Source organism: Nannospalax galili, unplaced genomic scaffold, assembly GCF_000622305.1.
Source record: "Nannospalax galili isolate Female #2095 unplaced genomic scaffold, S.galili_v1.0 scaffold1437, whole genome shotgun sequence".
Lineage (NCBI taxonomy): Eukaryota > Metazoa > Chordata > Mammalia > Rodentia > Spalacidae > Nannospalax > Nannospalax galili.
Genome location: NW_008341050.1, coordinates 942965 through 963584, shown reverse-complemented (window position 1 = coordinate 963584; position 20620 = coordinate 942965). Strand labels below are relative to the sequence as shown.

The window sequence follows — 20620 nt, the reverse complement described above, 5'->3', positions numbered from 1 at the left end:
TCTGCCTCCCGAGTGCTGGGATTAAAGGCGTGCACCACCATGCCCAGCTACGTATTATATATTTAATATCAACCAAATCACACTTAAACAGGATGTTCAATTACCATTGATTAGCATGATACTCAGTGGCAATTAATTTGAACTAATGAATTCCTATTGCAATTTGTGTTAAGTTTATCATTAGTTGAATTGGCCAAATTCCTATATACCAGTCTATATGGAAGTATCCCAGTAATTTAACAGTAATACAGTAGTACAGGGGTGTGGCTGAATGTTATCCTGAAACATGAATGCTCATAGATTATCCCTATCACAAGAGGTTGCAAGCAATATAATTACCAAAAAAATGAAAGCATACAAATATGTATGTGTGTATGCATTTATCTATTTTTGTGGTGTTGGAATTGAACCCTGGGCATGCTTGTGCATGATGCTGGGGATTGAACCCAGGGCCTTGCTAGTGCTCGAAAACACTGTACCACTCGGCTCCACCCTCTAGCTCTTATTTTGTACTCCTAAATTAATTTTATAGTATATTAGAAACTCTACCTGACATATGATTACTTCAATAAATAGAGTTTAGTCACCATTAACCGACATTGTTTCATCATTATTACTGCATCTTATTCAGCATCTCATTAGGAATGTGTCACATTATATAATTATAATGTTTATAAATTTAAAGATGCTACCTCTCGGGGCTGGAGAGCTAGCTCAGTGGTTAAGAACACTGGCTGTTCTTGCAGAAGACCCGGGTTCGAATCCCAGCACCCACATGGCAGCTACAACTCTCTGTAACTCCAGTTCCAGGGGATCCAATAGCCTCTTCTGTCCTCCGAGGGCATTGCACAACATGGGTGTACTTACCTACATGCAGGCAATACCCGCATACACATAAAATTAAATAAATAAAAAATATTTTTTAAAAAAATGCTACTTCTCAATAATTGCTTGTTAATTAGAGTATGACTTTAGACACTGCTTCTTTAGATACTGTGATTTTAGTGTTTGACAGATCTACTTTTGATTATAATAGCTGATATAAAACATATAGATTATCTTAAACATTTAACTTCCCTACCATCATCAATCTAACAAGGTCTTCATTTTTCTGTTTTTCTTTCGACATGTGTCATAAATACTTTTGAGGATCAAGTGAAAGCTTAAGATTGTCTCTATGGTAACAGTTCCCAACCTGAGAATCATTTTGAAGTTTTGTTGTTTTTAAAAAATTGTTTATTTTTATTTTATGTATATGAATGTTTTGCCTACATGTATGTAAGCTCACCCATGTCATGCATTGCTCATGGAGGCCAGAAAAAGGTATTGGATCCCTGGAACAGACAATTATTAGCTGCCATGTGGGTGCCGAGAACCAAACCCAGATCTTCTGCAAGAGCAGCAAGTGCTCATAATAACAACTGAGTGATCTCTCCAGCCCCCATTTTGAAGTTTTTGAACCCAAGTACAAATGCATATACACCTCTACCCATACCCTTGTTTCCTCTCTTGAGCAATATTATGCTTAAAGGTTCTAAGTACAAGCTACACATGTGGCCTAGTCTGCCATGCAAATGCCTTATAACCACAGGAAAATGACGCCTCAAAGCCTGATTTCTCATCTATGAACAGATTGTAAGAGAAACATGCACTTGCCTTGTAGAAACAGGACTTACCCATAAGGAGTGATTGTGGTGATTGTAAAGATTTGTGCATTGTAAGACGTGTGGTCTCCAGCCTCTCATTCAGATTTTTCTGGTCCCATATCCTCAACTGTAAACAACTAATATTGAAATTTGGATGGTATATGGTTTGGGCCCACTTTAAAGCCCCCTTTGCATTAGTGAAATTTAAAGATGAAAGTGCTTCTGACATACTTTAAATTTGTCACTTATAGGGGCTGTAGAGATGGCTCAGCGGTTAAGAACACTGGTTGTTCTTGTAGAAGACCTGGGTTTGAATCCCAGCACCAACATAGCAGCTAACAACTGTCTGTAACTCCAGTTCCAGGGAATCCGACAGCCTCTTCTGTCCTCTGCGGGCATTGTACAACACAGGTGCACTTACCTACACACAGGCAATATATGCATACACATAAAATAATAAATAAAAAAATTGTTTTTAATTTGTCACTCATCTCAGGGTACCTTTGAAAGTGAAAGGAGGATGATTAAAAACAAAACAGTGATTCACATCAGCCAGGACACAGCGCCCCTGTCTGTGTGGAGAGTGTAGAAGGTGGGAAAGATGGCCATGTGTCCCTGCCTTCGGTTTCTTCATCCAGAAACACAACCTGCTCACTTAGTGCTATATTAAGAATTATAGTAGAAAATCATGTTTGCTTTGCACTTAACAAAGATATGATTTCCTTATAAAACTTAAGGACAAATAGTTTTTGTAATGAAAGTAATTAAAAATTCCTGTTCAGTGATAAAGTCATCTATTTAGTCAGCCCAGGTACAGATAAATTCTTAGGCTAGGATCTTTGAGTGCATTGCAGGACCTGATATATGCCCCAGCCCCCCCCCCACACACACACTGTGTCCTATTTTCTTTTTTTCTTTTTTTTTGAGACAGGGTCTCCCTGTAGCCCCCACTGGCCTGGAACTCACTATGTAGACCAGGCTGGCCTTGAACTCACAGAGATCCACCTGCCTCTGCCTCCCAAGTGCTGGGATTAAAGGTGTGCGCCACCACGCCCAACCTATTTTCTATTCTTATTAAAACTCTGCTAAACATTTTACACACTCTGAAGTTCACCCGTCATTGCACATCTTGATCTTCTCCACCCCTACTTTCAGTCCCAGAGGGGCTCTCAGTCTCCACAGAGAAACCATTTTCAAAAAGTAATGTGGGTAGATTCATATAGTATGTAATTCTTTACCTATGAGATACTTGTAAGGTTTTTTTCATGTTGTAGCATGTATGATTATTCTTTACTTTAGTGCTTGGTAATAAAAGTGTAAAGAATATCAGCAGTGTAAGAATATCATGTTTTATTTGTTCCTTTACTGTAGGAGGCACATTTGAATGGCTTTCCAGTTTTTAACAATGTACCTGCCAACATTTGCTCCCAGGCCTTTGTGTGGACATGTTTTCATTCCTCTTTACAGAAGGGTCACATAGTAAATATATGCTTCAGCTTTTGAGAAACTACAAAACTGTTTCCCAGAACGGATGTACTACTTTGCTCCCCAACCTGAAGTGCATAAGTATTTTTCCCCATATCCTCTCCACTAGCCGATATAATCAATTCAACTCGATTATAAGCCCTCTAATAGACAGATATTATTCTATTGAGGTTTAATTTATGTTGTAATAATGACTGATAATGTTGAACATCTTTTCACATGTTTAGTAAAAATTGAAATGTTTTTCAAGTGCTTGTTTAAACTTTTTGCCCGTTTAGACTTCTGGTCCCAACTTCTAGAGACGTTGAGTCAGAATTGCAAGTTTCAGGCCTGCCTGGATTATAAAGTGGGTTCAAAACCAACCTCCGTGGCTTAGGCACTGTCTAAATTTCTACCAAAAAAGAAAAAGTGGCTGGGTGTGGTGGCGCATGCCTTTAATCCCAGCACTTGGGAGGCAAAGGCAGGCAGATCTCTGTGAGTTCAAGGCCAGCCTGGTCTACATAGTGAGTTCCAGGACAGCTGGGGCTACAGGGAGACCCTGTCTCAAAAAGACCAAACCAAAAAAAAAAGAAAGAAAGAAAAGTCATGGGGGCATATTTCAGTGGTAGCATACCTACCTAGCATGCACAGAGTTCTAGGTTCAATCCTTAGTACTACCCTCCAAAATTTTTGACTGGATGCACACATGTGTAATCCCTGCATTTGGGTGGCAGAGGCAGGAGGATCTTGAATTTAAGGTCAGCCTTGGCTGTATAGTGAAACCTTGTGTCAAAAAGATTGGAGCTGGGATGTAGCTCAGTAGCATTTACATGCAGGAATTCCTAGAGTCAATGCTTAACACCAAAAAGAGGTGGAGGGAAAATGGCTTTTGTGTTCTTAACTATTGAGTTGTAAGAGTTATTATGTGTTTCTTGGTTTTTGGAGTCTTCCTCTGTAGGCTAGCTTAGAACTCAATGATCCTCCTGCTCAGCCTCCTGAGTACTATAATTGTAGGATTATAGTCACCACACCTGGCTCACTTATTTTTGAAAATGGTTTGGGGGAAAAGCTGGAAATTTTTTTTTTAGTTAAGTGATGCTGTTAATGACCCACTTGTACACAGTGGGAAACTATTTGCTGTCATTATCATATTGAGTGTACATATAGTTCATGACTGTGTGTCTTTCATTCTGACTTTAAAAGATTTGGGACAACAAAAGAGAAATGAAAACAAGGAAACAAATTAATCACTAAAGGCGAATGAGCCCAGAACCTGGGTGACTGCGTGTGGTAGAGGACTCCCTTCCTAAATATGACTTTGAAAACTAAAGCACCTTACATTTTTCTGCTTAAAATGTGTATCTGACAACTTGGACTTTTTTGTCCAAAATTGCAGTTTGGAACTTTACCAAAATGTAGATGAACTGGTTCTATCACAGAACCCTTTTCTTGAAGGATTCCATAAGACCAACTCTCCACATTGCCAAGAAAAATGGCCATGGGGCTGGAGAGGTGGCTCAGCAGTTAAGAGCACTGACTTCTCTTGCAGAGGACCCAGGTTCGATTCCCAACACCCACATGGCGGCTACAAACTGTCCTTAACTCCAGTTCCAGGGGAATCTGAAGCCCTCTTCTGACCTCCGCAGCATTGCACAACATTGTACACATAAAATAAAAATAATTATTTTAAAAGTGGCCACATCAAATTGGAAAGACCTGTAAGCCTTATGTGCTGACAGTGTTTGAACTGGCTTAGCCTGGAGGAGAAGCAAACTTGTGTCAAATTTCAGGTGATGTCATCTATTCCAAGATTGATAATTTTCCAGTGTTTTGAGGGAGCTAGAAACTCTCATTTTGCTCCCAAATGCAGCTTGCCAAGTAAATAACTGATTTCACTCTAAGAAGTGAGTTCCTGGTTTTTCTGTTAATGTGCATATAGACTCAAAGAAATATCCCTAATATGTGAGTCTCTTGTGGAAATAGGAAGGCCTGTCACCATTAATGGCTAGCAAGCAACATCTTTGAAGGAGTGTTCAGTTTCTTTGCCAAAATAACTACTAGGGGAAAAAAATATCTTTTTTTTTTTTCACTATAAGGATAGTATTCTGCACAGATGGTACATTTTCCAAGCTTAGCAACATGAATGCTTAGATCCTGGGGAGAGCAGCTCTGCCGGTTATAATAATGCATTGCTCCCTACCCCCTACCCCACCCCCGGCTCATGCTTGCCGTGAAGTCTCTTCTAATAGGCCGAAGTACAGTCTGGCTTGCCCTCACAGACATCAGTGTCATGAGAACAAGATGTTTTTTTTTTTTTTATCGAGAGAGGATCAGAATATAAAATTCTTTGCTTAAGCTTTGGTTGGGAATTTTGTATTTAAGAGACAAGAGTGTAGTACAGAAGTTATTTATTAGCAGCTTGGTTTCCTTGGATATTTGGAATTTCATGAATGAGTGTAATCTTTTCATTTAAGACTTTACAGCCATTACTGTTGGCTCTGCAGAATGATCATAAACCCTGTAGCTAAACTGTCTCTCTGGATGAGATAATTGGAAAAGGATAACTGAGTTTTCTTTTTGCTGGAGGAAGCTCTCTGTAGAGGATCATGAATGAATACTTCTGCCAGTTTCTCTGCAGGTGTTTAGAAAAACCTCAGAGCTCTTGAAGATTACCTACACCCAGAAAACCTCAAAATTGAAATATGGGTTTGTAATCTTTCCACTTGTGATACGGCACCAAAACAGTAATAAAACTTCAATTCTGAGAGTAACAGTGAACCCGCAGGTTTCCTTGGGCAAGCTTATCCACCGTCATATGACAGAGAGCTGTGAGAGCCATGTTACTACACTTCGTCAGTTCTGAGTTTTCACCACATCTAACAAAAAGCAAGGCACACAGGCTTTTCATGTCCAAGGGGATATTCAAGTCACAAAGCTCCAAAACCAGGCCCTTAGGTGATGTCTTTTTTTGGTTTGGTTGTTTCTTGTATGTGTTTCGGTTTTTTCCTTTATTTTTGCAACAGGATCCCACCGTGTAGTCCAGACCGGGCTTGAATTCATGATTCATTTGCCTCAGCCTCCCAAGCCCTGGGATTACTGCCACATCGGTCATACCTGGCCTTTTGACTTAACTTATTGAAGTCAAATAATAGCAGCTTTGTCACTGAAATGATCTTTCTTATGGAATTAAATATTACAAAATTAAATTTTTAGGACTTTTTAAATCTGTATGGTTTTATTTTTTTTTTAAAAAAGGGGAAATACTTATTGCTTTTGTTTTTAAAAAAACTAAAAAATTAACATTTCATGATTTTTTTAAATGAGCACTATGAAGAAAATTAGTTGTCATTACAATAAAATAAGTTATATCTAAAACTTTTATGTGCAAAGTGAGTTTTTCCTCAGAAAATTAGACTAAGAAAGGAGTCTATGTTTTATCAGGTCCTCAGATATCAATCAATCAAAAATACTAGGAAACACCAACAAAACTTGTATAACTTACACTTCTTTAAAATGACAAAATCAGGGCTGGACAGATGACTCAGCAGCTAAGAGCACTTACTGTTCTTGCAAAGGACCTGGATTCTGTTCCCAATATCCACATGATGGTTCAAAACCACCTGTAACTCCACTTCCAGGGGAATCTGATGCCCTCTTCTGACATCAATGGACTCATTCAGGCACATGGCGCATAAAAACTCATGCAGACATGCACATAAAAATAATAAATAAACCTTTAAAAAAGAAAGTCTCAGCCTAGCAGGATGAATCAGGACAAAGATCCCAGAATTTGGAAAGTAGAGGCAGGAGGATCAGGAGTTCAAGGCCGGCCTTGGCTATGTTGTGAGTCTAAGGCCAGCCAGGGCAACTTGAGACCTTATCTCAAACAAACAAAAAAGGAAAAAGTTGTGGGTTTTTTGAACTGCAGTTCTAGGTTCTAAAACTCTGGAAACAGTACAGAAATGCTGTGCCCTCCAAGCCCACTCCCATGTATCTGTATATCCTCTTTTGTGATCAACATCTCATGAGCAGAGTAACATTTGTTACAATCAATGGACTTGCACTGACAACTTTGTTATCAAAAGCCAATAATTGATAGTAGACTTCAGTCTTGATGCTTTAGTTTTGTAGACTTGGACAAATTTATGGTGACATGTATCCGCCATGACAGTATTGTTCAGAGTAGTTTCACTACCCCCAAAATCTGTATTCTACCTGGTTATCCTACCCTCCCAGGAGGCAACAGCAGGAGGATCATGAATTTATAAATTTGAGATAGCCTGGGCTAAAGACACTACCTTTGATAAAATGTATGTTCCATCTTCCTCCCTAGAACCTCTTTTCTTCTTTCTTTCTCCCTTTTCTTTTCTTCTTTTTGGAGGCAGACCCTCACTCTGTAGCCTAGGCTAAGCTGGAATTCTTATGTAGCCCACACTGGCCTCAAAGTCACAGCGATCTACCTTAGCCTCTCAAGTACTGGGATTATGTGCATGAGCCACCATGCCTGGCTCTGCTGATCTTTTTTTCCTGTCTCTGTAGTTTTGCCTGTTCCAGCCTGTCATGTGATTGGAATCATTCAGGTGGCCTTTGCAAATGAACTTCTTTCACTTAGTAATACTCCATACGCTAAGGTGAGAGAATTCTTTGAGCCCATGAATTTGAGACCAGCCTGAGCATCATAGCAAGACCCCACCTCAACAAAAGAAAAAACAGCATCATAGCTCACTTCTCTTTTTTAAAAAAAAAAAATGTGTTGTGGGGGTAGTTTTTTGAGACAGGGTTTCACTTCATAGCTCAGACTGGCCTCAGACCCTGTATAGCCCTGACTGATCTTTAACTCAAGATTGTTTTGCTTCTGCCTCTGCCTCCTGAGTGCCTGGACTAGGAATGCTTCACCACGCCTGGCTTTAGTTATTGGGGTTTTTTCCTTTCTTTTCTTTCTTTCTTTCTTTCTTTCTTTCTTTCTTTCTTTCTTTCTCTTTCTTTCTTTCCTTTTTAGCACTGAATAATAAGTCCATTATTTGGGTATACCACAATTTATCCATCCAGTTACTGAAAAACATCTTGATTGCCTCCAAGGTTTTGGCAGTTGTAAGCAAAGCTACTGTCCTCGTTTCTTTTCTGTTGCAGTGATAAAATTCCCTGACAATAAGCAACTTAGGAAAGAAAGGGTTTATTTACCTGGAAATTCCAGGTTATAGTCTGACCTTGGAAGGGCAGACACAGTGGCAGGAACTTGAAGCAGCTGGTCACATCACACCCACAGACAAGAGCGGAGAGAAGTGGATGCACGCATGCTCCTCTGCTTAGCTCACCTTCTCTCTCTTACACATTCCAGGACTCAAGCACAGGACCACCCACACTCAGAGTGGATCTTCCCGTGTCCCTCAGAGGCATGCCCATAGGCCAACATGATGTAGACATCCTCTCACTGAGACTTCCCAGGTGATTGTACGTTGTAACCAATTGACAGTTAAAACTAACCATCACAACTACCGTGAACATCTCTGTGCAAGTGTACGTGAACATAAATCTTCAACTCTCTTGGGTAAATACTAGGAAGTACAGTTGGTAAGCTATGTTTGGGTTTGTTTTTTGGTCTTTTTGAGACGTCTTCCTGTAGCTGCAGCTGGCCTGGATTCACTAATGGAGACCAGGCTGGCCTCAAACTCACAGAGATCACCTGCCTCTGCCTCCCGTGCTGGGATTAAAGGCATGCACCATCACGCCCGGCTATATGCTTGGTTTTGTAAGAAACTTTTAAGCTGTGACTTCGTTTTAACTGAGACTTTTTTCTCTCCTTTTTGTCTTCAGTGGAACAAGTCATTTTTGTTGTCCTGACATTCAAAGAGATGATCAAAAATTTTCTTTTGCATGTGTTAGATAATTTTAGACTCTAGATTCTGGGAAGAGAAACTTATAAACCAGAAATACTGTTCATATACTCCTCATTGAATCTTCTCGGCAGCCTTGAAAGATATTAGCGTACTTGAATTAGGTAAAGAAATACAAAATCAGTTATATTCAGGAATGTGACCATAGACCCAGGGTGTTTCCTTCTGGCAGAATTGAATACTACCAAATCTGAGATCCGGTACGCAGAATTCTACTGTTCCACTGTCAGTTCTTGAGAATTGTACTTAGATTTTTACCACCCAGAAATTAAGCCAAGAATCAAAGTAGAATTAAGGTTACTTTCATAACAGCATCACCAAAAACATTATTTTAAAAGGAAAAAATTAGAACAATATGTTAAGACAGGATTTCATTTTTACAAAACCAAAAGGAAATATTTAATTCTCAGTAGAGTACAAGGAGAGAGGGTGACCTTTTACTTAGCACAAGGGTTTTTGACATTATGATGAATTCGTAAGGTACATACAACTATTTAACATCATCATACATTAAAAGATGCTTTTAACCTTTTATCACCTAAGTCTCACAATGCCTTCATGATAATCTTTTTTATTTAATTCTAAAGAAATTTAGTTGTCCAAATAATAATTCACTTCAGGTACAAAATAAAATACATAGTTGATGTGATTAAAATCAACATATATTGCTGGTAAGAAAGACTCAAACAACTATATTTATAAAGTACTGATGTTAAGATTATATTATAATTGTATTTTAAAATATTACTATGAAAAGATACTTTGTGTGCATACGTGCATGCACACGTGCGTGCATGTGTGCTGGGGATCAAACCCAGGACCTTGTGCATGTGAGGCAAGTACTCCACCACTGGGCTATACCCTAACCCTAGGTTTGAGTTTGGTTTTGTTTTGTTTATTTGGTAGGGCACTCATACCATTGCACACATGTGGAGGTCAGAGGATAGCCTTTCGGAGTAAATTCTTTCTTTCTACCATATGGGTTCTGGGGCTCGACCTCAGGTTGTTAGGTTGTCATCACACACTCTTAACTGCTGAGCCATCTTGCCAACTAAACCCTGGGTTTTTTGAAGTGTGGTATTACTCTTAGCTCAGGCTGACCTTCAACTTGCCAGGTAGTCAAGGCTGTTCTTGGGCTAGCAATCCTCCTGCCCGCACCTCCCAAATGCTAGGATTGCAGGGATACACCACCATGCCTGGCCTGGAAGGATATTTTCTATGTAATTATTTTCATATGTTGTTATGATTTCAATGTGACTTGTCCCCACCAAAACTCATGTTGAGGCTTATGTCCTTGATGCAGTGCTATCAGGTCGTGAGACCTCTGGAAGGAGATTAGGTCTAGAGGTCAGCCTCATGAATCAATGCCTTTCCTAAAAGGCCATTTAATTCATGAATTCATTAATTAAGGTGAAACCTGAAGAACTGGATTAGATGTCTCAAGAATGGATTAGCTCTCATGGGAGTGGGCTGAGTCTCTTTTAAGAATTCACTTAGTTCTTGCAAGAGTGGATTGTTACAAAGCTAGGTACCCCTCCCCTCCCCATGCATACCCACTTGCCACTTTCACAAGTGTTCTTGCCATGTGATATCATCCGCCATGTGATATCATCCACCATGTTATGAAGCCATGCGAGACCCTCAGCAAATGCAGCTGTCTCACCTACCTCTGCCTCTAGACTATGAGCCAAGGGAACTTCCTTTCTTTATAACTTCATCTTCATCTCAAGTATTTTGTCACAATAACACAAAATGATCTAAGACGTGATTATTCTTCAAACACAAATGAAACATTTAGTGTTTTTAGCATATCAATATATCATGAATAATTTAAAGAAAAAAATTATATTACATAAGTAAATTGTTCTAAGGTTATTTCATAGCACATTAGTGGATGTGAAGGCAATATTGTAAAAGTTGTGCAATTCCTTCCAATGAACTTGTAAACTGCATGTAATGCTAGTCAAAACTGCACTGATGAAGAACGTGTTCAGCATTCGTGTGAAAGAGTAAAACTACACAGACAGCTAAGATAAACCTGGAACAGAAAAAAAACAAAGGGATACAGTTCTTAATTGCTATAAACAAAATAGTGAAATGTTGGTACAGAAAAGATTATTGCATCCAGTTAGAGAAACCTGTGCTTGTAGGAATTTGGCATGTGATGGAATTAGTTTTATAAATCAGAGGAGAAAGAGCAGGCTATCCAATAATTGATGCTATAATAATCGACTTACTACATCACAGAAGGAAACTCCAAATGGCTCAGTACGATGATGTAAAACACAGCTCAAAGGAAAAGTTATGTCTGAAACTGAAAACATTGGACAGTGCTGTGAACTCTCAGCCCTTTTTGTTTACATTGGGAAGTAGTAGGGTTTTAGTAGGTAAATAATGATACATGATGAAATTTTGTTACAGATATTTAAGTGAATAATATAGAAATATGACTCAACCCAGATGAATCTCAAAAGAGTGATAAGCAGAAGAAGCAAGTTATAGAAGGTCATGTATGGCATGATCATTATTTATATAAAGTCTAAATTCACACAGTGCCATACTATCTGTATTTAATTCTGTGGCAGATTCCTGCAAAGGGGCTTGAAACATTGGTGAGCCTTTGTCCTCATGTTCCTGTGGATTAGAGATTCAAAACATTTTCCATGAGCAGGTTGGAGACTAGTAACATTGCAACCCTGTGACATCTAGAGCAACAGTCATCTGAAGACTTGACTGGGACCAGAGGATCCATTTCTAAACTTGCTCACTAATATGGGGGACAAGATAGCTCTGTTTGGGTGGGGGGACACCTTTTTCCATGTAGGCTTCTCCACAGGGCTTGTCCTCATGATGACTGGCTTTCCCCAGAGCAGGGAATCTAAGAGAACAAGACAGAAGCTATGGTTGTTTATGGCTTAGCCTTTGAAGTTGCACACTATCACTTCTGCCTTCTACTGTACATGCCAATCCTGCCTTGATGTGTATGGGACTGTACAAGTGTGTTGAATACCAAAGGCAAGAGAGCCATCATTATGAGACTTAGTGGGGGCTGGCTGTGTGTGTGTGACATATTCTACACTGACGTGTGTATATATGCTTGTATGCATGCAGCTATATGTGTATGTATGATGGAATAATAAACACCAACTTCCAACTTCTGGGGTAGTGATTTCCTTTGGAGAAAGATCACTTCAGTGTGGACAACTAAACCTGAGCAAGGCTAGAATGAAGTAAAGATTCTAATTACAGTGTAATTCGGAGAATTAACACTAGGATGATGGTTGTAGAGAAAAATCGAACGGATTAGAGATGCTTTAAAGCATAGCTTTTAAAGCTTTAAAAGATGTAACAACTGATCGGTATGAAGACTGTCAGGTTCCACTGGGTAATTTTCCTGCTCAGGAAGAAGTTAAATGATGGTCTTTACTGACATAGTGTCTGGTTAGAGGGAAATGATTTCAGTTTGGGGATATTTGAGTTTGAGGTATACATGTGGGAAACCCACTTGTCCCCGACACTTCATGGACTCATTGGGACAGAGTCAGCATCTACACGGTAGTTGAGTTTGGAAGGATGTGAGGCTGCCTGGAGAATATATGGATTGAGAGCCCAGAGTCTAGGACAGAGCACCTAGAAACTTAAAAAATAGAGGAAGAGTTGCCTATGAATAAAATTTAGAGGTCTAGACAAAAAGATAGAAAAGCCAGAAAGTACATGCCATAGAAGCCAAAGGAAACATTTTACCAAATGCTACTAACATAAGCAAGTCACGGGATAAAATTTTCCTAGTTTTAGCAGCCTAACTTGTGACCTAAAAGAAATGATTGTCAAACCAGACTTGGTACATGTCTGTAATCACCACACTTAGAAGGCTGAGGAGGGAAGGCTGCAAATTCAAGGCCAGCCTGGGCTACATAGAAGACTTTTGTCTCAAAAAGAAATGAAATGATTAGTCAAATGATGAGATGCAAATTGCATCCCATTGAACTGTGACACTTGAGGAGTGTTATTTGACCTTGTTGAACTTTATTTTTCTTAGCTGTAAAAGAAAAGGATTGTAAAAGTGTATGGTTCCTCTGACCCTGTATTAGTTACTTTTCTGTTGCTTTGATAAAATACTATGACCAAGGCAACTTACAGAAGGAAGAGTTTATTTGGCTTATGGTTCCAGAGGGTTAAGAGTCCATCATAGCAGGGAGGCAGTGGCAGCAGAGGTGGCCAGAGCTAACCACTCACATATTCAAGCAGGCACAGGAAGCAGAGAGACAGATTAGAAGTAGGCTTGGCTTTGAACTCTCAAAGCCTGTTCCCAGTGACATGCTTTCCTTCATCATGGCTGCACCTCCTAAAGGCCCCATGACTCTCCCCAAAAAGGCCATGAACTGGGGACCAAGTGTCCAAACACTTGGAGCCTATGGGGAACAGTTTCATTCAAACCACCACAGCCCCTCTAATACTAAAATCATGTGATTCTAACTCACATTTGTGATGCAGAGTGTTACCAAAAGTCAGGAGGAGTATGGAGCAATCATAAGCAACCGAAATCAACAGTTATACAAAGTTCACTTTCACATAGCTTTGCATAGAACACCCCACAGGTACTTCCTTGTCTAACCAGTTCCCTTTCATGATAAGCCCTCAAGATACATAGTCCTATTCATGAACTGGTATTTGTTGCAGAAATGTTGCCCATTCTTTTGAGCATTAACCATGTCTTTGTATTTGTTGGTTTTGTTTTGTTTTGTTTGTTGTTGAGACAGTCTCCTGTAACCCAGGCTGGCCTAGAACTTGCTGACCTTGAACAGCTAATCCTCCTGCCTCTATACCCGCTCCTTTTCTCCCTCCCTCTCTCTCTCCTTCCCTTCCTACTTCTGCCTCCTCACAGGGTATTGCTATGTTGCTTAGTCGTCTCAGTCTCCAATGGTTGTAACCTCCTTCGCTGTTCTTAGTTGACACAGTTCTGTGCATTTCCTTTTATGCTTATAGCTGTTGTCACAACCTGGCTCTAAGCATTTATGGTGTGATTTCTAAGTTTCTTTGAAACGACACACTTGATGAACACACTTAGATTATTTCCTATTTTTTATTATGCAAATCAAAGCAAAAGCCACTTTATGGAACTTATACTTTAAAAGAATACTTTATACTTTTAAAGAATAAAAGAATTTTAACTCCCAAGATTAGTAGGTGACATGGTCCTTATTGTGAATGCCCATTGTGACTATTCTAATCAACCAGCTTTTTTATTTTATGTACTATTAAAATGGACAAATTTTGGTAATTGTTCTACCAAGAAATCTAACATTTACATTTCAATCTATATTTGGAAAACAGGGAGACCTGGGAATCTGTTTCAAAAGCCATATTATAATGGGGGTTTGTCAGCTCCAAAATGTGTTATTCTATGCAGAGTTGCTCAAAGCCTTCTCATTTCACTCCTTTGAAAGGTTTCATCTTCTTTAAAGGAAGAGGTTAAACTGGGTGCAAAAGACCTTAATTTTCTCTCTGTTGACTTTGTCTCACTTATTTTAAAACAGTAACCTCTAGGCACTTGCCTGTGAAACTGACATTTTAATGAAATCTTCCAAGTGTTAACAGCTGTACAATACTCAAAGCTTCCTACCTTTTATTAAAATTCAATTCAGTCTTCCTTCAGAGATCTGTGGTTAGTTGGTCTTTTGCATATCCAGAAAGAAGGTATTGCAGTAAAAATGCCAAATAAATAAGTTAATCACCTATTTCATGATCCCATCCCATCATTACTATCTATAGAGGAGATGGAAAGCTTAACACATCAGAAGCTCTGAACACTAGATTAAGGATTCCTTTAGAGAAGATAAGGAAAATAACAATATTTCCACTATGTTTAGATGTTACACATTGATAGTGCCTGCTGTGTGTTAATTTGGTATTATTTTGGCCTGTTCCTTGGAAAGCAGAGACTCTGCCATTTGAAAGCAGATACTAGATTTTCTGCTCTCTGACTTTCTATGCAAAGATTCAAATCTTTGTATCCATGAAGTATTAGCTTTTTTTAAATATCTCATTTATTATTTTTATTTTATGTGTATGTGTGTATTGTCTGCATGTAGGTAAGTACACTTGTGTCGCGCAATGCCTGTGGAGGACAGAAGAGGCTGTTGGATGTCCCAGACCTGGAGTTACAGTTGTTAGCTGCAGTGTGTGTGCTGGGATTCAAACCCATCTCTTCTGCAAGAACAGTGTTCTTAACCACTGAGCCATTTCTCCAGCCCTGTATTAACTCTTAAAGAATTTCTGCCCTGCTGTATCCAACCAGAACACAAATATCTGCAACAGCAGCTTTCAGAAATTTAGACAGCAGGCTGTGCAATCCGTGGCTCCAGAGAGAGGGAAAACAAATGAGATGGGTCCTGCGTTCACTGTCTCAGCCTTACAGCTGGAGGCAGCAGCTAGACTCTGGCATGGGAGAGGAATTAGAGCCAGGCCCCTTCGCTGAAATAAAGGACAAACCAGGGTAGCCGCATAGCAAGACAGTGAGGACAGTGAGACAGTGATCCCAAGGAGGGAGCTGTGAGAGAAAGAGCTCTTGAAATCTGCTCAGGCTTCACAGGAGGCTGGGCTGACCTCTAACAGAGTAGACTAGAAAAACTTTCTAGAAAATTAGTTTTCACAGAAGCCATAAAATGAATAAATCTCAGTGTCTGTGTAAGGCTAGACATCATTTTATTTTCCTCCAGCCAGAATAAAGCAATATCACATAAATACATTGGCATTCAATAGAAACTTCCAGAAGAACTGCACTTAGTTCTCAACCTCTATCTTAAAAGTTTTTTAAAGTCTTAAAAGGATCAAATTGATATGTAAGTGATTTTACTACAAACACAATACTCAGCAATGCAAAATTTCAGAATATATGACCAACAACTAAAATTAACCAGACGTGAAGAATCAGGAAAAGATCCCACCACCTCAGCTAACAAAGACCTAGAAGTGACAGAAATGATGAAGTTATTACAACAATGATCCTTATATTCAGGAAGGAAAAGGAGCATGGAAAGGATACAAATTAAATTGAATGTCCAGAGATGCCTATATCCAAAATGCAAAGTCCATGTAGAAGGAATTACCAGAAGATAAAGCACTACGGAAGAAAAGGTCTGTGACACTGACCTATGTAGCATTTAAAATGATTCAAAATTAGTCTGAAGAGATGGCTCAGAGGTTAAGAGCACTGGCTTCTCTGGCAGAAAACCCAGGTTTGGTTTCCAGCACCCACATGGCAGCTAAGAACCATCTGAAACTCCAGTTCCTAGGGATCCGACACTCTCTTCTGGCCTCTGTGGGAATCGCATGGCATGGGTGCACTTACATACATGCAGACAATACAGTCATCACACGTAAAATAAGAATAAATTTAAAAAAATTTTAGAGGGGTGGAGGACAGAAAAAAACTAATGACCATTTTTTTTCAAATTTGATGAATACTGTAAATGTACAGATTAATAAATGAGCGATTTCCAAGCAGAATATGATAAAGAAAAGCAAGATGTATCTTAAATCATTGAAAAGCATGTACAACAGAAACTGGCAGACACACAGAGGAATGTGAGACATATTCCATACAGAGGAATCGAGACACAAGTATGCCAGACTTCTTACACCACGTAAAAATCAAGGTGAAATGACCTCTTCAGACATACAAAAGTGGAAAGAATTTGTTGCCAATACATCAGTACAACAATAAATGTTTAAGGAAGTCCCATGGACAGAAGAAAAGTGATTATGTATAAATACCTAGTGTGATACAAATCCTTTTACAGAGTCGTGTTATGTGGAGAACAATGACGAGGAAGGTCTGTAGGTGTTCAACAGGTGCAAAGATTCCCTAAATACTGATTTTCAGTTTGTTGACTCTGCCACAGAGGCGACCTGTACTGTAAAAACACTCCATGCAAAGGCTTTTAAACAATCATAAAAGGTTTGTTGATAATGGCTAAACACTAGAAACAAGCCAAATTTCTTTTAGTAAGTAGATTGTGGATCCGTGCATAGAAATACTACTCAACAGGATGAAAATGCCATGGTGAAAATGCCATGGTGAAACTTATTGTACAACTTTGTATGTTAACCTAAACGATTAATTTTTTAAAAATACTCAACAATACAGATGAACTACCATTTAATATGCAAAGTCATATAGTATATGGTTCTAGTAATATACTACAAAAATCAAATATGATCTACGGTTATAAAAGTAAGGTCCTTGGTTACCTAGTGAGTAGCTCAGATAGGACTGAGGAAGTCTGAGGGAATAATGGGTGTCTTCATTCTCAGCCCTCAAAACTCATCACATATCCACTGAAATAATGATTGTTGGGGTTTATTATTAGAACAGACAAGGAACTAGATATAAATGACAACTATGGAAAATGTGATGAATCTCTAGAACAACTAATTTCATAATTTCCTCTGAACAAGTTTTAAGGGATGTGAATAGTCAAGAGAATGGTAGAATGTGCCTTTTGGTTCTTAAAAGAGAATGAGTATCACTTAGTAATCAGTCAGTGTGCTGAGTAGTTTGGGTTTTGTTTTGTTTGTTTGTTTGTTTGTTGGGGGGGCAATTGGGGACTCTTTTTGAGACAGGGTCTCCCTGTAGCCCCAGCTGGCCTGGAAGTCACTATGTAGACCAGGCTGGCCTCGATCTCACAGAGATTCACCTGCCCCTGCCTCCCAGCTGATGGAACTAAAGGTGTGCGTGCCACCACGCCTGCTTTGAATGGTTCTTTTGTTTGTTTCTTCCTTGCACCATCTCTGTGTGTTAGAAACTCATTCTATATGTGAGAAAATGTGAAGCTGAAAGAAGTAATTCCCAAAGATGAGCCAAGATACAATCCCAAAATGTATTCCAAAGCCTATTTTTTCCCCTTATACTGGCATCATCTTTAAATGTTTGGCTGCTAATGTGAAGGTTTGGGCTGAAAACTTTATTTAAAAGATAGACTTGAGAATTATTCTCAAAGAACATTTTCTGACACTCATTTTACTGACCGAGGCTCTGTGCATGGAAACTACTGAAAAGATAGGAAATACAGAATTCTACCCTGACTGTGCAGAAAATCCCTCAACTAGGTAGCTTAAAATACCTCCCTTCTAGACTTTTGTTGGAAAATTCTAAGATGTTCATCTTTGGCTTTAGCTGAACTCCAATGTTCGAAAGAACCTGAAAGAGACTGGTTTGTGTGTATCACAGTGTGTTCATGTTGTACAATAGAATGCTTGGGCATAGTATACTTTAAGTTGATCATCCTCAAGAGCCTCAGTTATTAGCATGCTTTGGGAAGATGTCATGCCCTGGGAGTTTTTTGAAAACTCTGGATACCAAGAACCATCTCATGTAGATCATCTCCACAGCCTTTGGCTACTTAATAAAAACTTACCAAATAAAACTGAGACTTGACTCACCAATATCAAGAACTCTACCTTCTATTCCTGATAAAGTGTCTCTGTGGCCCCCTCAGAAAGACAATCCTTGCACATTTTTTTTCTGTCTTATTGAAACAGGTCTCACTGTAGCCCCAGCTGACCTGGAACTCGCTACGTAGACCAGGCTTGGCCTCGAGCTCACAGAGATCCGCCTGCCTCTGCCTCCCAAGTGCTGGGATTAAAGGTGTGCACACCACGCCCCACATCTTTGCATATTTTTTAATATCTGAAAAATAAAGTCCCTTGACCTGTTTGAAGTTCCACAAGTCAGTTCCCAGAATACCCTTCAACTAAAGCTGAAAAAGTATGTTCTTAAATCTTCTTTGAAAATGTTTGAGTCACACTAATAATAATAGGAATAATAAAGGGGTTCCGATTGATAATAAATTCTAATTCACGTATGTTTGTGGATCTCTTTTGCCCAGATGTGACAGTGGTTTATCAAAATGGGTTACCCGTGATATCTGTGAGGCTCCCGTCCCGGCGTGAACGCTGCCAATTCACTCTCAAACCTATCTCTGACTCCGTTGGTGTATTTTTACGACAACTGCAAGAAGAGGATCGGGGAATTGACAGAGTCGCGGTCTACTCACCAGGTAGTCACCTTTGTTTTTCACACACACACACACACACACACACACACACACACACACACACCACTGCAAAAGAATACCATGCTTTACCTTTAGAAAACAGGAGTTTTTTGCTTGGCAGGTACAGGAGAGAAGTGCTTTCCCTCCTGTTGGTTCTTAGAATTTGATTGTTGGGCTTTAGCAGCTGTGCACACAGGAAGTCTCATGTAAAAACAACCCACTTACGATGCCATGGCCAGGATGAATGGGCAATCACATTTTATGGTACTGAGGCCTTCTATCATTACCTTTGATGCAGAATACATTCTTCCAGGAATTGAGCCCTCATTTCTGGAGCCATAAAATATTAGAGCCTCTTTTAAAATCTCATATTTTACTGGGTGTGGTGGCACACGCCTTTCATCCCAGCACTCGGGAGGCAGAGGCAAGCAGATCTCTGTGAGTTCAAGGCCAGCCTGGTCTACATAGTGAGTTCCAGGACAGCTGGGGCTACAAATAAATAAATAAATAAATAAATAAATAAATAAATAAATATATTTTTCACTTAAATGTTTCCCAGAAGAGTCTATGATTTGAGAAGAATGTGAAATAAGGCACTAAAAACTCCCATTTGATGTGCCATCTGTTTATTTTTCATTACTTTTTTCACTGTGACTTAGAAAATTTTCAAATCTACAAAAAATTTGGAAGACTAGTACAGCATAGTAACTACTCACTTTCTCTTCACTTAGATTCACCAGTCGTAACACCTACCACCTTTCTGTCTTTTTGAGTATAAATTTCTGTGCTTTAAATATTCTAAACTCATCTAGTAATATACTTAGCAGACCAGCTTGGTGTTCTTTCCTCACTACAGCACCCATCTCTACTGAATTAGCAGCTTATCAGTGACTATACTGACAAGTACCACATGAGAGAAGACACTGAGTTTTTCACTCAGCCAATTTCCATCATAAGTGAATGTAAGAAGTCCACACAGCTCTGCAAGAGGCCTCAGATAGCAGCTGACACCTGAAGATCTATGACCAGCCAGTATTCCACTGCTGGCACAGCTAGGGGAAAACAGAAACCCTAAGAGCATCAGTCACCTGAACTCTGTTTAGCACAGAACTGAGAATTGAGACAAAAAAAATTAACTGACACATACTGATCATTAAAAATGATCATTTAAAAATGTAGTGTGAAGGTAGATTTTTTTTCTGACTACTTTTAAATAACTATGGATTTATGACAAATGTTATTTAAATTTTTCACAGATGGTGTTCGAGTTGCTGCCTCTACAGGGATAGATCTCCTCCTCCTTGATGACTTTAAGCTGGTCATCAACGACTTAACGTATCATGTACGGCCACCAAAGAGAGGTAAAAACAGCCTTGATCAGGTTTTTAAAAAACGTGGGAAGGGTTTTGGAAAAACTTCAGTTTTTCTCTTGGATAACCTTAAGAAAAGGACAATATTCAAACATTACGTTTTGCATACAGTTGGACTTCACTTCAGCTCGAGAGCTCAAAGGGCACCTGGCACCTGGCACCTGGCACCTGGCTGGTGTATTAAAACA

General features: G+C 39.3%; 1 protein-coding gene across 2 annotated transcripts in view; it reads left to right on the top strand.

Annotated features, from left to right (window-relative positions):
• Positions 1-20620, top strand: part of Mcu (mitochondrial calcium uniporter) — a 193352-nt gene that overhangs the window by 141943 nt on the left and 30789 nt on the right. For both annotated transcript variants that reach the window (XM_008836623.3, XM_008836622.3), the window contains exons 3-4: positions 18895-19065; positions 20319-20423. In XM_008836623.3, the coding sequence (XP_008834845.1) occupies positions 18895-19065; positions 20319-20423 (276 nt within the window). The remainder of the gene's footprint in view (positions 1-18894; positions 19066-20318; positions 20424-20620) is intronic.